Below are 20,245 nucleotides of genomic sequence, written 5' to 3' on the forward strand. Positions count from 1 at the left end.
GTAAGTTGTACTGAGTTCTTACATATACTCTCTCTCTAACAGATGATAAATAATAGAAGGTAGATCGATGATATAGATAGATAGACAGACCAAGGGGCAGACAGAAAGCTAAGACAGACAGAGCATGTATGCATATTCCTTTCCCCATGCCTCATCCCCAACCCTACCTATTGAGTCACAGAGTTCTCTGGAGTCTGCTGTCATTCCTTGCTAATTATATTTAATATCAGGTAACATAGTATCATGGGAAATAAGAAGGTGGTATCAGAGAAATTAGGATTTCCACTCTGCCCCATACTAAGCTCTGTTACCTTAGCAAGTCATGTAAAGCATGGTTAGCACCTAGCATGTGATTTTAGCACAGACTTGGGTTTTGTTGTGATGTCCGTATGACCTCAGGCCAAAACTTAACTTCTCTGAGTCTCACTTTCCTCACTATAAAAAGAGAGGTGGCAATAATGATTGTGATTGTGATTTTACGCCCCATCTGCATGAGGGTGTTTCCCATCTGTCCACGTCACAGATTTTGTCTGAGGCTGCATTGGGCAGTGGGCATGAAGCACTTTGTAAACCATGCAGTGCTGTCCGCGGGCACATTGCCATCCTTTCAAGGGAGGATGTCACTGTCTTTAATGGTCACCACTCCTTGTCATGCAGACTTAGAATAAGATAAGCCTAACATGTCACCACTGGGTTTTTTAAGTCCTTACATTCTCTGGATTTTCCTACAAATAACTGCCTGTTATATTCCAACAAACCACACACCTAATCCATCTATGTTCTGTGTCTTAAATGTGTTGTTGCATGAAGAGTTGCCATATGCTCAGTAAATCCCCTTTGCAAACCTCAGAACACAGCTTTGAGGGTGTGTGACATAATGCTTTGACTTCTGGAGGCCAGTGTACCTAATGTCCTCCACCACACCAAGGAACACAAGAATGACTGAGTTTAAATCTGATGAGGTATTTGAACGGTGGATTTACTACTTACCAGTGATAGAGGCTACGGTAAGTTTCTGAATCTCCTTGCCTGGTTCCTTCACTGTATAATTGGGTTGAGAATGCTACTGACCTCAAAAACTTGACTTCGAAGAAGATAGTGCTTACAAAGTATTCAGTCTTATGTACATTACTTAGGTCTGCTGAGGCGTAGGACATGCCTCTGTGCAGAAATGCAGTAAAGCCGAGACACGTCTCCAAATTCTCCATGGTTTGAAATGGCTGGGTTTTATTTGCTTTTCAAATGTCTACTTCCTTTTCCTGTCCATCAAGGCATGTAGGAATAAACCCAGTTTACTTTCCCTTTCAATAAGAATTAGCTCCCAATTCCAAACATGTATTGGGTACCTGCCACACACTCACAAGTTAGCTCACTACCATCAATATGTTACATCATTTGATCTAATGACACTCCACATAGTAAATACAGACATACCTTAGAGATATTGTGGGTTCAGTTCCAGCCCCCTACAATAAAGCTAATATTGCAATAAAATGAGTTAAATGAATATTTTGGTTTTCTAGTGCCTATCAAAGCTATGTTTGCACTCTACTATAGTCTCTTAGTGTGCAGTACCATTATGTCTTAAAAAACAACGTGCATTCCTTAGTTTTAAAATATTTTATTGCTGAAAAATGTAAACCATCATCAGAGCTTTCAGCAAGTCCTAATCACAGATCAGCATCACAAATCCAGTCATGATGAAACTAATGGAAATATCGCAAGAATTACCAAAATGTGACACAGAGACCCGACTTGAGGAGATGCTGTCGGAGAAATGAGGCTAATGAATTTGTTCGATGGAGGGTCACCCCAGACCTTCAACTGAAAAGATGGAATATCAGAGCACTGAAGCAGGTGTACCAGTCTTAGCTTTCTTTATGTTCATAAGGAAACTGAATCTCAAAGAAATTAAAGATGTCACATAAAAACAGCTTGTAAGTGCCTCACTATGCATCACTGTTAAATCATTGTACTCTCTCATGTATCCACCTTCCTCATGGCTATCTTCCTATTGTGACTCTCCAGACTCTCACTGTATCCCTAGGATTAGCACGATGCCTAGAACAGAAGAGAGAGGTAGTAACCACTATGCCACTATGGCACATACAAGGTTAGTACCTCGACCCTGAGGTCATGCAGAACTGGATGAAAATCCTTTCCCTGGCCACGTGTCCCCAAACAAGCAGGGATTCTCAAGTTTTGGCATGTATCTGAATCACCTGAGGGCTTGTGAAACCATAGGTAATTGGGCCTCACCCTCAGGGTTTCTGATCCATATGTCTGGAGAGGATCTCAGAATAGGCCTTCCTAATAAGGTCACAGGTGATATTGATGCTGTTGGCCTTGGTACCACACTTTGAGGACCACTGTTCCTGAGCTTTTGTTAAGTGAGATAATGCATATAAAGTCCCTTGTCCTGTGCCTGGGACATAGTCACTACGGTCGTGGCTGTCATGGCGGCCATATGATACAGCCGTAGGGTCTTGAGAAGACTCTGAAAATGCAAGTCCTTGTCTCAATCCTGCACCATTATCTGCCACTGATAGAACGCCAGGCCAGTTACTTACTCATTATCTCTGGGTCAATCTCACCTTCTGCAAAAGGAGGTGAAGAAATGCCTATCCCTGAAAGTTGTTGGGAAGGATGGAAATTATATGAGATGATACACAGAACCAAGCTATCTAGTAATATCTTTGGCTAAAAAATAACATTTATGCAAAATAAGTGTCACTCAATTATTACATCTTATTTCTTATCATAACTGTTATTATTATATACTGGCATTTGAAATTACCAGAAGGTGTTGACCTGACATTCCATATATGAGAATATTGTCTGAGGATGGATTCATTTCTTTAGGGGGAAATGTAATTACCACACTGTCAACTGCACATGCTTCGCTCCCAAGCTCAAGGCACTAGCAAAGATGAAAATGAACATCTGAAGCCCAGTTTCTATCAAAACATTTAAGTGTATATTGATTAGGACTTCAGCAGAACAATCAGCAATAAATAAAAGTGAGGATGTCTTCCACTGCGGAAAACATAATATTGATTTAGTATATGCAAATATTAGTCTCCCTGAGCACTGACAGCAGAATAATAAAATGTAGAATCCAGATAAAATATCAAATGAGATTGGTATTTAACTTAATTATTTTAAGAGAAAATCAGCCATCAGGCTTAACAAAACCCTTCCAAGAGTGTTCTTTTGCCTGGGAGAAAAAGACAGCTTTCTAGCCCCCAGCTCTAAACTTGATCTGAGAAAGAAGACTGCAGCATCCTTTTCATGAAGGTCAATGACTTTTCTATTTCCCTAGGTTAACATATCTGAGTTCCCAGGTGTTAACAAAATTCATCACACAATAATTTGCACTTACACACAGTTCTCACATTTCTCAAGGAAGCTCAAAACATGTTTTGCATGCCTTTATTTTTAATATCTTGCCTTGCCTTTGAAATCAATGACTATGTATGATGATACTTGTTTGGAAAACATGGAGAATGCATGTTAAAAGACCAGAAATGCATTTTTTTGTAGTTTCTTTCTCTGTCCTTTGCAGTGATTTATTCTCTGTAAGCAGGAGCTTAGCAGGATGGGTAAAAAGAGTAACAGGGAAAATAGAGATAGTACTAAAAGTAAAATGCATTTGGAAATGCTCCTTTTAAAAAATTTTATTGTTTCCTTGGATATACTTCCTCTATGATTACAAAAGCCAAGCAAAATATGAAGCATCTCCCTTATTCATCCATCCATTCATTCAGAGGAGCAATAAAGTCAGCCTAAGGGAAATGACTTAGCTGAATTGGGGAGTCGGAGAATGTCCTGTAGAAAATCTGGGGTGAGCATTCTAGGCAGAGAGCATGGCTTATTCTGAGTTTAATAGGCATGAAATGGTACCTTGATTTCAAGAAATGCCAATTACTTGATTAGCTCGAGAAAACATAGGGTATAGGATGGGAAGAGCGTCAGAGAATGAGCTTTGGAGTGGTAGAGCCCAGAGTAGAGAGGCCTTCTCCAGGGCTCAGGCTGTGTCCTATAAGCCTGAGGAGGCATGGAAGAGACAACAGTAATATCACAGTGGCATTTTTATGAATATTCCTAATCATTTAAGCATGTTCTTTTATAGTATGTTCAGTGTACCATGCATACTAAAGTAATCTTGACTACTTTACACAAATCAACTTTGGAATACAATGATCCTAAGAGATAGGTACTTTTATTTTCCCATATTTATGGTGAGAAAACACTCTTACTGAAAGTTAAAGTAGCTTGCCCAAGATCTCTCAGCTAGAAAGTGGTAATGCTAGGATTCCAATCCAGGCAATCTGGCTCAGCAGCCCATGCGCATCATCATCATACTGATCTATCCAGACCACAATACTGCACAATAAATAGTCTGATTGAATTAGACAGTTAAGAGGACAGAAAAACTCTTCCCCAAAGGATTTACCATGTGAAGTTTCCACAATTCAAGTCTGATCATTAAGGCTCTTGATGTCATCTGTTGTTTTGCTAAAACAAAAACAACAAGAAAACGTGGATCATGAGCTGTGATGCAATGATGGTGCAAGAATGAGTCACTTACCCTGTGAGTGAGCCTAGGCAGCCACCTGCCTACCTGTGTTCACAGCTCTGTTCCCTTCTCTTTGCCATATATATCTTCTAGAAGAAGTTACATCTTAGAGTAATGTCCCCAAAGGACCCTCCGTGCATAAAACCTGAACTTGTAAGACCTGCCTTTGTTTTTAAGAAGATTATAGGAAAGTTGAAGAATCCAGGCACAAATATATGAAAATGAAAATGATGAGAAAAGTCCGGAAATGCTAAGGGAACTGCTATGGTTCAATAATGGCTTTTGGGTTCCAAAACATTTATGGAGCTTGTTTTTCCAATCCAGTCAACAACACCGAAAAGTCACCAATTCTTGAAGGTTGCTGGGATCAGGCAGAGAGTCACAGGAAAAGCCCAAGAGGTGCTTCGTTATAGCCCAGCAAGGCTGATTTTATCAGAGGCTGCAGTGTCCCTCGGGGTGAAGTCAGTGATGCGCTGCTCATTGATTTACATCTGTACTTCTGTTTTCTTTCATTCTTTCTGCTATTTCAGGGGAATGCATATTGTCCTTGACAGTATTGTCTTCACGGTACCCATGTTTAGCACTGATGTTGGTTTTGCACAGGATGACAAACAGCAACGGCCTTTGCAGGCCACCTCGGAAATGTATAATGACCTATGCTTTGTGCACACAGGAGGATTCACATTTCCAAAGCCACGCTGGACTGCCTCAATGGTGACTATAATGTGGAAGAGGGTCATGGTAAAGAGAGAAACGAATTCTTGAGGAAGCATAATATAGAGACCTACTTGATTAAGCAGCCTGAGGAGAGTCTGCTGTCATTGCCCGAAGACATTGTCAAGGAATCGGTGAGCTCCTCAGACAGGAGAAACAGTGGGGCGACATTCACAGAAGGATCCTGGAGCCCCGAACTGCCCTTTGATAACATAGTGGGGAAACAGAACGTAAGTCCTGGCTTCCTTCTTCTGGTTAGCCAAGAATGCATGCTCGAGTGCACCCCCAGCCCAGAGGCCTCAGAGAAAACCGGCTCATCTTTAACCTTTTCTCTGCTGAGCACCGTAATTGCAAATGATTAAACATCTCTCTTCAGGACAGAATTAACCTATGTAGGCATTCTCAGGAAATGCAAGAAATATCAGAGGGTTCTCAGCACCCCCCTCCTCTCTCTATTCCCTCTCTCTCTCTCTCTTAAATATAGCTGAAAATAAACATCATGTGAAGGTGGATTATAATCCCCCCCCCCACAAAATTACTCATGTTGGAGAACCTGACATGATTAAATAAGCAACAAAAGTAGAAGACCAAGTCCATGAGAACCATTTCTTAGGGAGCTGGCAGGCCAGGAATTCTGAGTTACCCTCTGAAATTTAAAATCCGAAGGGCACTGTTGATCTTGGAATATAAAAGCAGCACCAAGTGAGATCAAGGGTGAGTGTGAGCGTTTTAGAAGGACCCGGCAATTTCAAAGCCTCCACAAACATAGGTCTATTCCTATTTAGTGTGGATTTGCATCTTAAATGAGGGCTAGGGCTACAGAGTCAATACATAGGTATAAAGCATCAATAATCAAATTATTTTTAAAATTTTTTTTCCAAATCCCAAAATCACACTAAATCCAGTGAGATGCTCAGACTCCAAGATGCACTGGAGAGGTGAGGCTGATCAGGGAGAAAACCAGAGGAATTCAGAGATGCTCTTGTCCCCAGCGTGCTTGTCCAGAGCATGGGCAAAATCACCTGCTCACCTAAGAGTTTACTTTTAATCCTTTACGCTAAGTACAGATAGTCAATTCATGCAAATTCATGGTGTAACTCCACCATACCTTTTTAAAGAAACAAACAGAAGCCAATATATAAGACTTTCAAATAGTTTCTGACAGTGTCCTGAGCCAAGCAAAAGCTGAAAGCAGTGTAAAGAGTGTCCGCAGCTTTATAAGGGCATAAATGGGTTAATTGTCCTCATCCACGGACCTACATTTTTCTTTTTCTTTTTTTTTTAAATTTCCTTTCAGCATAACAGTATTCATTGTTTTTGCACCACACCCAGTGCTCCATGCAATCCGTGCCCTCTCTAATACCCACCACCTGGTTCCCCCAACCTCCCACCCCCCGCCCCTTCAAAACCCTCAGATTGTTTTTCAGAGTCCATAGTCTTCTCATCAACTCACAGATAAGACAAATCTATCTGCTTAAAATCATTTAAAATGGAGCAGGTTAAAATGGTATAAAGTGTTCCCTCTTTCTTCTGCATTTGAAAGATGGATGTGGGGTGCCCCAAAACCAAGTTAACCTGTTTCTTTCCAGTTCTGTGCGAAGAAGCTATGAACAATCCATGAATCAGATTCCAGTGGGGAAGGGTGTAGGTCCAGCTAAGCCCACATGCCTTCTAAGAGTCTTACCTTTTGTGAGTGTTTAATTTGCCCCCAAATTATATGTCCATGCAAGTCATCACTGAGTTCAGTGTTTACTTCTTTCCATTCTTGGATTGGTATGCATGGTACAGTTTAATGTTATACAAAATAGTGGTCTTGTGCACTTGCTGCAGTGGATACATGACCAGCCGACAGTGTCCTCCCTGCTCCCTCTGCTTGTTGTAGCTCAAGCCTGAATGCTGGTTATTGAGAGGAGATGTGTGACTCACACTGGATACCTCAGTAACTGCATAAAATCTCTTTCTTGGTTTTAGTGTTTCTGTTTTTCCTTTTTGCTCTTTCCATTTGAAAATAATTTCCTATTTAAGCTGATTGCAGAAATTGGGAAAATTCCTAATTTTTCTCATCTCAGTTGTACCTAACCTTGCCACTAATTGTTGAGCACCAAGAAGAAAAAGGTAAAGATGCTTGGTTTTACTTCATGATTGAGCCATCTGGCAAAATTGGATAGGAAGAATGGAAATATTATCTTTGAGGATTTCCTAAAGATATTTGCTGGTGTCATGAAATAGTTGGAATGATATGTCATTATCAAAGATTATTAACTCAGTGTTTAACCATATCATGCATTTCTTGTGATGCCTGAGTTCTGCCTGGATATAACCCATCTGTACCATGTTCAGTGTGCATAATCTCAATTCATTTTGATGCCATCAGACCTACAAGCCAGTGAATTGTATTGATATTCACAAATTACCAAGTGGAAATGACTGAATAGGTGGAAATGCCCACAAGCTCTCAGAGTTTGTACTTAGGCTTAGCTCTAGAAGTCAGTGAGTTGTGTGTGTGATTCAGAGATAAGACGTGCATCTGGAAGAGATCAGCAGTGGTTTGGCTGAACCCACACTCTGCCAGACCCCCAGTCAGTTCCACAGACAGCCCACACCATCTGAGTGTTTACATAACACAGATAAAACATACTAACACTTCACTGGGGATGGGTGGTTTCCAGCTAAATTGGCCAGATGTTTTGATGTCTATTAATCTGTAACGTGTGCTTAGAAATGGTGTTAATGACTTCAGTATGCTGAGCCCTAATCTGTGCTATGCAGACAACAGATGTTCAGATAGTTACATCAGCATGTATTCAGTCTTTCATTTGATAAAGATTAATTGAGCATCTATTATATGCCAAGTACTGCTAGGAATAAAAGAGAAGTGGATACAGAGGAAAAAAATACTTTAGAGGTGAAGTCAGAGTGGTTTTTATGCATCATGCAGACAGAAATAACATATTTCACTTACCCACTGTTTAGCCTGCAGTTAGAACACTACCTGCTAAATAGAAGGGCTTGATTAAAGTTTGCTGAATGAATGAATGAATGAATGAATGAAATGATAGTGATAGGTGGCAAGGGAGAGGAACCAGTCAAGTTTGACCTCCATATTTCTTGCTTCAGTGACTGGGTCAATGATGGAACTGCCCTTTAAAATAGGGCCTACTGGAATGGTAGGAGACTGGGAGGGAAACACTAGGAAGTCAGTTTGGGACATGTGGAGATTGAGGTGCCTGGGACGGTTCAGAGAAGGATCTCCAGAAGGCTATTGGACACACACTTCTAAAGCTCTGGCGTGAAACAACAGCACAAGAGAGCAATCTGCTAGTCATCAGGATTTGCATGATCATTGGAAGTATGAGAATGGCACAGAACACTGTAGGGAATATATAACATAAACCAATAAGAAGGCACAGAGCAGATACTCAGAGGCACCAGATGGGAGGTGAAAGAGTAAGGATCCCATGATGGAAACACACAGGAAACAATCTGAATGATCAGGAGAGAATTAGGTAATGTGATGTTATAGAAGCCTAGAGAACAGAGCATTCTGAGAAGGAAGGGGTGATCAACGATGTCAACTATAACCAGGAGGCCCAGTAAGATGAAGACTAAAAACTAAAAATTGGAATTAGATTGAAAGACATCACTGGCAGGAGACAGATTTGATGAGAAGTAAGAAGCCAGATTGTCACGAAAATCCATAGAGTTCTGGATTTCCAAGAATAACTCTAATGCAATCTCTCTCGCCATCCCAATGCCCATTTCAGGAGTCTATCAGTGGTTTGAAGGAGCAAGAGAAGTCACTAAGAATTCTCTCTGGACCCTTGTATGAATCTTCTAGTCCTTGTCTATGCCTGTACATAATCTCTTGATTTTGATGTCCTGCACCTTCCCTGCCCCTATACCTGTATCCATTTGGGTGAAACTTGCTGGTTCAGTTCTCTGGTTTCTGGTATCCAGGTTGTGCTTGGACATGCTGAGCATTTACACTTTGCATCCCTAACTCTTGACATGGTGCAGGTGTTCTGCTCATTGATTTGGTGTCTTGGCTTCCTGAACCCAAGTCAGGCTTGGGTTTTATATTCCAAGATCAACAGTGCCCTTCTGATTTTAAATTTCAGAGGGTAACTCAGAATTCCTGGCCTGCCAGCTCCCAATGAGGCTTTCTATGCTCTGAGCCTATGGGTGGAATGAAAGTTAGAAAACAGAAAGCCAAGAAGTTTAAATCTCAGGTGGACTATTGAAAGTTGAGATTGTAATAGCAGAAGTAGGTCATTGAAATAGACCAAAAATTAAAATGTTGACATTTAGGGGAGGGTGTCCAGAAACTGCAAGGTGAGATTATTGGGTGAGTCGTTGACATGGTCATTGGCTCTCTCAGAATAAAGACAAAACATGAGATGTGAATTAAAGACCTAGGAAAATGGTCCTTACATTAAAGATCACATTTCTCTGTTGGTTGCATGCTGTATCTAAAAATCTGTTTGTGGGCTTGAGCTCTTATTCATTTAGTTATTTAATAGGCACTCTGTGTTCTAGATCCTGGGGATCCAGTAGTAAGCAGACTTACTTGCTCCCTATCTTCCAGGAGTTTTCCTTTTAAGAGAATGGGGAATGCAGACAATGAACTAAAACATATAAGTTCTACAAAGGAAGTAGAGATCTATGAATAGGAGGGTGGATAGAATTACTGCAGAAGGATTATGGAGGTCTCTGAAAAGTCTATTTGAGTTCTGAGAGGACTATAGATGCAAATAACTAGAAAAAGAGCTTTGCGGATAGAGAAAACAGCTAGTGCAAAGACCCTGAGGTAGGAAAAAGTTTGGTGTGTTAGAAAAAGCAATAAGGCCCACGTGGCTAGAACCTCACAAGTAGGGAAGAAAGGGGTATGAGATGAAGTTAAAGGAGACAGGAGCAGAGTGCCACAAGGCTGCTGGTTTTAGATTTTATTCCAAGGGAAATGATAGAAAGTTTTTAAGCAGGGCAGGAACATGATCAGATTTAGATTTTTAGGAGATCACTTTGGCTGCCTTCTGGAGAATGGATTCTGGGGGCAACAAAGAGACTGAATCTTAGACTTAAAATTTACAAGAGGATACCAAAGGGTGAAGCTTTCGTGTCACTGTAAAAAGTATTGTGTGAGGTCATTAATAATTTTAACTTGATTTTTACGACAAGAGATAGGCCAGGGGAGGTGCACCTGATCTTTCAGAAGCAAGCCCCTTCTCAGTGATCTGAGTCCTCAGATATTTTGAAACCCTCAGCCCTGTCCATCCATCCCTTTCACATTCATCCATCCTGGATGGGCATCCCAATCCTGACACTTTGCTATTACTCCTCAAGGCTTTTTGGAAGAATCACCTGGAGAAAAGTATATATTAGTCATTTCTACACTCTAGACTGACTTTGATCATCATTGTTACCATGAAAATAGTGCCAGCTCTGTGAAGACTGAAATCATAGGTAGAATTTTGGTATTCCACAGGACAAAGCAGAACGTGAATGTGCTTCATTGCTAGGGGTATGGCTAAATATCCACAGCATCGCTAACGCTAACAGAGATCAAGAGTCTGGGGTCGGGTACCATGTTGGGAGTGTTGTTCTTATCCTTTCCATTTAATTTCCATACCAAACTTACAGGGTAAGTGTTCTATGCCTGTTTTACAAATGAGGAAATTGTGATTCACAGAGATTAATAAATTCCCTAGAGGACATGTAACCAGTAATAGCAGGGCTGCAATTAGAACCCAGTTATGTCTGATTTCAGGGCAAACTGCCTCCCCTCTGTGGCCTGAGGATAGATGTTGGGTGTCTACCTTCTACTTTGTTTCTGGGCCAGTCAGACTGAAAACTCTGTGTGTGTGTGTGTGTGTGTGTGTGTGCGCGCGCGCACACGCATGCACGTACTCATGTACACACAAACACGCACCCTCTCAAGATGGGTAGCCACTGAAATTTAGGAATTTTCTGTGAAAACTCCAGGAAATGACCAGATATTCCTCCAGCTTGTCCTCATGTCCTAGGTAGCATCTCATCCCATGAGTGTCCTGATGTGATCGCTGTTTGCATGGCAAAGCCTAAGATGGGCAGCTGTCATGTCTACCTCATGATAAAATGACAACCCACCATTTGATGCAGTCCCACTTGCAATGGGGAATGTTAAGCCCAGGAGACAAGGAGATGTAGAGGGAGTGAAGCTGGCTGGGCAGGAAGCAGAACAAAAAACCATAGTGGGTTATTGTGTCTTCATCAATCCCATCTGGGACTTTTCTTAGATCCTGCTCTCTGTGTCCCTAGGGAAAAAAGAAAGAATTCTCATCTGATTACCCTGATGATCAAAACCCTCATGTTGACCTGATGCTGAGGATCACAGGTTCCTCATACTAAACTGGTTAGTCTTGTAGGTTGTGAGTCTCATGATCCTGGGACAGATCTCTGCAGGACCCAAAATTTATCCAAATGAGAGTGGGAAGGGCCTGAATGGAAGCTCCAGAGAACAAAGTTGGAGCCCTAATTGCTTCACTGACTGCCTTAAGGTCTTGGACAGCCACTTCTCACCTCCAGTTCCCAGTGTTCTCAACTACACCAGAGCAGGTCTGCCTGAAGGATCCCTTCACTACCTTTCAGCACTGGCATTCGTCCATTCCATTTCTCAGTCCCCAATGCATGCTGTGAGTCCATGGCTGTACCAGTAAGTTACCCACACTTCAGAATCCCACCCTCCGGGGCGCCTGGGTGGCTCAGTGGGTTGAGCCGCTGCCTTCGGCTCAGGTCATGATCCCAGGTCCTGGGTTCGAGCCCCACATCGGGCTTTCTGCTCAGCAGGGAGCCTGCTTCCTCCTCTCTCTCTGCCTGCCTCTCTGTCTACTTGTGATTTCTCTCTGTCAAATAAATAAATAAAATCTTTAAAAATTAAAAAAAAAAAAGAATCCCACCCTCCAAAGAAACACATGATTCACCAGGACATAATGAGGACTCCCATTGTTTAAGGTTACCCTAATATAGGAGAATAGTTTAGCATAATTATCATCCAATGAACTGTCTTAAAACATCAATATCAAACTCAGCAACAAGTTAAAGCAAAAAATCGAAAAGGTATTTGAGGTAAAATCTTACCTAACTAGACAATGCAATCTACTCCCTCTCACAGCACTCCAGATAGTTGAGTTTTGGTTATATAAGCTAAACATCATTACAAACATCTTCACACTTCCTCTTCCTTCAGCATCCTGCTTTCAACATGGTCATTGTGTTCTGTTGAGTAGTAGTGATCCCTGAGGTTTGGTTTCTTCACTTGGGTTTCTGCTCTCAATGGGCAGTGCCTGTTTTGTGCAAACGGATGTCCATAAGAACTCTCTAAATTCAATCTCATCTTACCTCTGTCATTCACCTGATGAAACCAAGTCACTCCCCATCAAGGCATTCATTTGTTTACTCATTCAGTCATGCATTATTCAGCTGCTCATTGAGTAAAGGCCAGGTGCCAGGCACTGAGCTGGGGGTTGGGGAAAGAGATGAGAAAGGAAATGCAGACTTTCAAAGACCTCATTGTTCCTGAGATCGCCACCAGGCCCACAGCTCAGTGTGAACTTGCTATCTTTATAGTAGGACAGCATTAGAAAAGGACAGAAAAATGAACCAGGGTAATTGGGGAAGGTCTTCCTAAAGAAGTGACTACAAAGCTGAGATCCACAGATACATAGGGGATAGGCCAAGGGTGAGGGAGCAAGACCCTAGTAGGAGAGGGATGGCAAGTCCACCATCTCAGCCTGGGTTTCTGCTGCTCAAAAAGAAGCACCTGCTTCTTCCTCCCAGCCCCCCACCCCAATAACTCTGATCTGAAATTCCTACTCAAGATGCTTGAAATATTGGGTATTGGTTTTAAAGAGAAAGAAGGTGTGTGTGTTCTCAGACCTTACTGCTTCTGTGATAACCTGCCAAATATCTAATTGTCCATATTCAGTCTTGTATGCAGGAAATCGCAGGCAGATTTTTCCCCATCTGCAATTTATTTTTAATCATTTTAACATTAGATTAAGTCTTGATGTTCCCTGGACGGGACATCTGCAGGCTTTTTGGGCAGAGAACATGGAGGGCTTTGTCCATTTCCCTGCAGTGCATCTGCACTCTTCCCGTAACATAGCTTTTTCTGACAATGAATCTCCCCAGGCTCTCCTTAGCCCTGACTCTGAAGATAGCCTCTAAGCTGAGCCAGGGAGAGTCATTAGAGGGGTCTGGTTTTTCACTCTTTTCATACAGGCAAGTGGATTTGAAGCCTTCAGGGAGTGTTGAGTGAATTAAGTAGGCAATTTAATCCATTAACTTTGACTAATTATCCTTCTTTCCTCTGAAGTTCCAGAGCTAGCCTAAGGTGGGAGAGAGAAAGGTAGAGGTGAGCTTGTGGCTCCCGCAAGATTGCAGGCCTGCAAATGTGTGTTGGTTAGTATATGACACACACCCTGTGCTTCCCCAATGCTTAATACCTGGGTGAAACTTTTCTAAACAAACTGGCCGGACTTGACTTTCACCAGGGACTGACTCACTGTTCGCGGAGTCACAAAACTGTGGCCTGAGGAACTAGAAACAATGAACGTATGGTATCTTAAATAGGAGAAGGTTAATGTATGATATTTTAAACATATGGAGATATGTACTGAAAGAAAGAACAAAAATCTGGATATTTTCCCCCGACTCCTTTATATGCTTGAACCGGGATCTCAGTTATATTAACCTTGGCACTAATTTGACCAATGACTGGGATAAGATTCTTCAATGTAAAATTTCTTCATTGAGCTACATCGGATTTTTTCCTCTTTTCACCACCAAGGATGCTTTTTATTATTTTTACCCAGTGCAAGGCATATGTATGTATGAAGGTTCTTCTTTCCACACAAAACTGTGTTTGACCTGAATGAGTGTGCACACCCACTTTTTACAGCAGTGGGGTAGCATGTGACATAGCCCAACACCATGGCTGCAGCTCTGCACAGGAAGACGAGGGTTACCATTCTCCAGGGATTTCATTCCGGCCCAGAGCAGACACTTGACATTGCTGGTGGCCTTGACAGCCTCATCTTGGCTATTCATGCATGTGCTTATTTTTACTTCACCTAGGGTCATAAAGGTATTGTCCTGCCTTGTACTTTCTTGGGTATTGATGGAAATTTTTAAAAGGTTTTCTCACATCCCAAGGTCCCAAACTACTGTTGTGAATTCCACGTGAGGAACCTCTAGGAGGCACCATTGCATTTTTCCTACTCTATGACACTTTTATTCCCCAAAAGGATCTCCCACCATGATACATAAGGGCTTTGCAGACATTATATGAGTAACATCCACTCAGGACTCCATATCTCAGAATGATAAATTCAAAAACAAACACTGGCGATAATAATGGGCCAGAAAAGCTAAATTAATGAGACAATTCCACCAGAAAAGTGTATGGCAGAGAATTTAAGAGGAAGTCTCAAAGACATAGCATGACCTGAGTAGCTGCTTTTCTGGGTCCTGTCCTGCCATACCTGATGAGAAGTAAGAGAGGCTGGGCTCTTGAAGGTCAGTAATGGTAGCACCATTGGAGCCAAATTAAGGAAAACATCAATAACCAGACTTAATCCTTTGCAGGAAGGAGTCTGAAAAAAACCTAAGACAGATAAACTTTTTAAAACACCAAGCAAGAGTCATTTATCAGCAACTCGCATTTATAATACTTATTTCCTATTCCTACATGAAAAGAGTTACTTCAGAACCTTACTAAAGATAAACGTTTTGGTAATGCTTATATTTCCATTCTCTTCAAATTTATAAGAACACACACATACATACTCCCCCCCCCACAAACATGCCCCAACCCACACACACTTTCATTTTCCCCTGTGGCATTGACATTTCTGAAAAATCTACATCTTAAATGTACACACACACACACACACACACAATTGAGTAACTTAGGTCCTGATGCGTTTGTTGATTCATTTCCTGAGCTTTGTGTAACCATCTTGCTAACCCCAAAGGTCAATTGGTCAGTGCGTAGTGGTTACCTCTCCAGACACAACCTAGTTGACATTTTGGTACAGTTGTTACAGCACTACAAGTCCTTTGAGCCACACCTGCCCTGTCGCCCTATACAAAAACCATTAATGTGTCAGAGTCTCCCCAACTCATGAGTCATGTCCTGAGCAAGAATCCTGCCTCTCTCCCCGGACTTACCCCATCCCTCTCACTCATTCCAGCTTGACCTTGAGATGAAGTCAGTGCCAGGGTTTATGTATATAATCCACACATCACAACAGATGTGATATTTTAAAAGTTAAACTTCGATTGGCAGCTTACCTCAAATCATGTGGCTTCAAAGTGACCCCATCTGAATGGTTGTGCCAAGTTCTCTTTCAGCCAGTTCTACATAAGTTTAGAGACCTTTTTGATTGAAAATGGCCCAAGTTCAGTGACTCAAGCACAGTCACATTCCCAACCTGAGATGAGCATCTATCTGAGAAACTCAAAGAATATTATCAGAGTAGGAAATCCTGAATTAGCTTAATAGAGGATCAGCTGAAGAGAGCCAGACAAGATTCTCAGGCAGGACAGAATCTGTGTCAGACATCGCTTGTCCTTGGGTAACCTGGCTCTGAGGTCTGGGGACAAAATCTGGGATGCCTGTGATTCCCTCTGTGGACCCTGAGCACTCTTATCCTGAAAGCTCTGCCCTGTCACCTGGATTTGTGGTTGGTCTGGAAGTTCGGCCACAGCTGACCATTTGCTCACACCTCATCCAAAGAGAACCAAAACCAGTAAGTGTCCAAGACCATGAGCCTCTGGTAAGATAAACTGAGGCAAGAAGCAAAGCATTAAGTGTCAGACAAAGCATACTGGGAAGATAGCTTAGCATATCTAAGACCTAAATGTGTTAATGATCTGGTTTATCAATATTCGTTGACAGGTCAAGAGTGAGGCTGTGGGCTTCATATAAGTAGCTAGAAAATTCTTCTTGTGGGATCTACCAGAAGTAGGGGGACCTCCCACATCATTGTTTTAGTCTCTTAATCATAGATTTCAGGACACAAAATGACCAAGGCCAATGAAAGAATTTCATACAATGTTAGTTCCTCATCAAATATATGATCCGGACAATATTTGCAAGCTTTCAGTTCAGCCCAAACCTGGAAAGCAATGATTGTCCAGATTCTCTGGTTCCAGACCCATGTCTGAGTGCTCATGACTGAGGTTTAGGAACCAAGTTCCACATGGTTGCTGGAATTCAGCACAGTCTGACTGGAAACTTCTGACTATTATTTCAGCAAACAGAATTCTGCCCCCTTGTTATTTCACTTCTTCGAGCAGAAGCTAGGAGTCTATGAAAATTACTGAAATCTTTCCCCATAGTGGTACTACATAGACCTTTCCTGCAAGAACATCTCATTGCGGGGCGCCTGGGTGGCTCAGTGGGTTAAAGTCTCTGCCTTCGGCTCAGGTCGTGGTCCCAGAGTCCTGGGATCGAGCCCCACATCGGGCTCTCTGCTCGGCGGGGAGCCTGCTTCCCCCCCTCTCTCTCTCTGCCTGCCTCTCTGCCTACTTGTGATCTCTGTCTGTCAAATAAAAAAAAAAAGAATATCTCATTGGCCATTAGTTGGCTTTGTTTGGAGGACAGATTATAGTGACATAAGTATCCCAAATATAAAAAAGAAGTAAGTGTTATCCCTAACCGAATTACTGTCGAGCACATAATCTGAATGTGATTTTTCATTTTCTCTCAGTACAGATGGGAAAAGTTACAACAATCTTGACTAACACTGCATAACCTCACTTAGGGAGGATGGTTCAGAAAAGAGTCTGAACAAAAACTAAGACAGATAGACTTCTTAAAACACCAAACATGAGTCATTTATCAGCAACTCACATTTATAATACTTATTTCCTATTCCCAGTTTGCTAACACTAACGTTCCTATAAGAAGGAAGAATATCCGTAGGGATATTTTCCCAAGGGTCCCCCAACTCAGTACTTACCAAGATGCCACTTAGAGCCTACTTACCAGGAAAACAATAAGTACCACATTCCAGGGAAATCTCTGTTCCCCTCTCCCTAGACTGAAGGGGAAAAAGTTGTGTCTCTTTCAAACACAACAAACATTACCCCCAAAGCCCTGAATGCAAATCATTCTGGATTAGATAACCTCAACTTTCCTAAGAAGTAAGCTTAGGGGAAAAAAAAAAAAAAACTTTCTTTTTTAAAAAGGCAGGTGCTTTCTCTTCTGGGGTGGGGATCAGGGTTTTAATAAACACAGAAAAAAAAATAGCCCTAATAGGTGCAGCTGGGTGCTCTTATTCAGGCTTAGTGTTTGTCCCTGGCTATTTCTTCTCACGTTTGGCTGGTTTGACCCAGGAAGTGGGATTGGAACTGAGTGAGGCAGAAACCTCTGCCTTTTGCACAACTCAAACTGTGCAGGTGGCAAGTCTGACATAGAGCTGAAGAGACCTCGAGGGCAGGCACAGGGAGATGCTGCCAGGGAGGCAATGCAGGGGTGAAGCAGGAGGTGGCTGAGGAAGCCTTGGCCCTACTTGCTTCTGAGTGCAGACTCCAGCCTGAGCCTGGAAGCAAGTAAGGTCTTGGGAAAAGCTAAAACCTCTCAGCACAAGAGGGGAAGGCGCTGAGCCTGCTGGACTTGGCATTGTCTCTGGGTCTTTCCCAGATCAGCAAGAACCTGGCCCATACTGTAGGGCCCCAGTCACAAGTGCCTACAGCTCAGTCTCAGGAATGCCATGTCCATCTCCCAGAGGCACTCTCAATGATGACTTCAACCTCCACTTCAGGCTGTCCTGTGGCAAACACTCAAGCTGACATGAATCCAGGCTTTGGTCTTGGTCATCTGTGACCTCTGGTGCCTCAGTGGCCAGCACTGCGAGATAGCAAGGGGGTGGTGCATTCTCTGAATTCCAAAAACCTGGATAAAACCTCATGTTGAGGGGCGCCTGGGTCGCTCAGTGGGTTAAAGCCTCTGCCTTCAGCTCAGGTCATGATCTCAGGTTCCTGGGATTGAGCCTCGCATTGGGCTTTCTGCTCAGCAGAGAACTTCCTTCCCTTCCTCTCTCTGCCTGCCTCTCTGCCTCTGTCAAATGAATAGATAAAATCTTTAAAAAAAAAAAAAAAAAAGAAAGAGAGAAAGAAAGAAAGAAGAAAGAAAGAAAGAAAGAAAGAAAGGAAAGAAAGAAAGAAAGAAAGAAAGAACCTCATGTTAACAAGCATCGTAAGGCTGCATTTCAATGATCTTGCTCTTGGCTGGAATTATATTCAACCATGTCCTAATGACTTTTACCTCCTGCTCATCAAATACTAGGCATTTGGTAGAAAATGGTAGAAAAGAAACCATGTTTCATTTAATAAATACAGTTTGCTAAACAGAATCTTTCCCAATTGGGCTCCACTTAGGAGAGAATAAGAAAAAAAAATAACAGAACTTTTGATAGCAAGAGTTTGGAAACAATGCCCTTATTGATGCCCTATATAGGTTCTCAACCTTATACCACTCGTTCATGCACGCAGGCATGCATTCACTCCACACGTACTTATTAAGAACTTACCAAATGTTCCAGATGCTCGAGATTCAGTTATAGATAAAACACAGTGCCTGGCTCTCAAGGGGATCATAGCCTAGAGGAACAGATAAACACAGTTAGGCAAACCCCATACACCACAGTAACCCCTGTGCTGAGAATAAGTGCAGGCTCAAGCAGGTTTTCTGGAGAAGGTGATGTCTAATTGGTTTTTAAGACAGTGGTAGGGCATGCAGCTTAGATGCTCCATGTTCAAAGGCATAAACTAGAATGGGCTGAGTAATTGTTTAGTAGGTCATATTATGGCAGGTGTCTAGGCTCCAACACAAGGTCACATGTCATTTGCATTAGGTCTGATTCTATACACTAGAAGGCAGACATGTGGAAAGAAGTTAATAGAATCTTACTCAGTAATCAGAGGCAGGCCCCCAGGTGATGTTGTGAACAAAAACAGGGAAGAACTTCAGACCAATGTTTCCCAAATGATATTTCATGGAACATGTAGAGGTGATTCGAGCCAAAAAGCACTTTGTGTTCTAAGTCTGGAAAATGCAAAGTTTTAAAATCTCACTTCCTCAGAACTTATCATTACCTCCAGTTCAGTAACGCGTACTGTGAGTCTCTCAACAAAACATGTCCTTAGTGGCTACGATGGCAATAAACCATAATGGATCCATATTTCCTAAACAGATTTGTCCACAGAACCATTTTGTAAAGAAGCATCCCTTCATTCCTTCATTCAAAAACTTGTTCTTTAAACAAGTTTTTTGGACAGGAGTTAACTAGGAGAATTAGTGATGACCTCCCCAGGTGCCAACATTACAACTACATCACAACTACATCATTGGATTTGCAGTATCTCCAAGGATGCTTTAGAGGGTGTTTTGCAATTGGAGTATGTGATCCATAAGAGCTACAATGTTTCTGACTCAACTTGATGTTTCTGGAGCATACACCTCAACCAGAAATCTTACTGGGAAGGATGTATTTGCTGCCACAACCTGATGAAGGAATACCAAAGTCTGTGGCCATCCATGAAATGAGAGGACAGGAGAAAAAAATAGATTTTCACTGTGTATGTCATATAAGACAATTCCCAAAGAAAAGTCATGAGCCAAAACGACTGTGAGTTTAAGAGGATCTATGGCTTGCCCCCCCACCACCATTCTGATGCAGTTTATAAAAGCACACCTGGGACTTGTGATGCTGATTTTCACCCGAACTCCCAGATTCTCAGGCAGACCCTATGTTCAGAAACTTGGGAGAAGGAGCTCTGGTTGTCATCTGGGCTTTGATCTGTCCTAAGTTCCTATGAGTAAAGAAGTCATTGAAATGCACTAGGAAAGCATGGATCTCAGCTAGGATAAATCTCAGGGCTGCAGTGCCTTTTTGTGAAGTGACTCAG

General features: G+C 42.1%; 1 protein-coding gene across 4 annotated transcripts in view; it reads left to right on the plus strand.

Moving 5' to 3' along the window:
* The window catches only part of ADCY8 (adenylate cyclase 8), a 227,203-nt gene that overhangs the window by 122,278 nt on the left and 84,680 nt on the right, over positions 1-20,245 (plus strand). For 3 of the 4 annotated variants that reach the window (XM_047728238.1, XM_047728239.1, XM_047728241.1), the window contains exon 7: positions 5,253-5,523. In XM_047728238.1, the coding sequence (XP_047584194.1) occupies positions 5,253-5,523 (271 nt within the window). The remainder of the gene's footprint in view (positions 1-5,252; positions 5,524-20,245) is intronic. The other variant, XM_047728240.1, reaches the window with a different exon arrangement.

This window comes from Lutra lutra, chromosome 4 (assembly GCF_902655055.1).
Source record: "Lutra lutra chromosome 4, mLutLut1.2, whole genome shotgun sequence".
Taxonomy (NCBI): domain Eukaryota; kingdom Metazoa; phylum Chordata; class Mammalia; order Carnivora; family Mustelidae; genus Lutra; species Lutra lutra.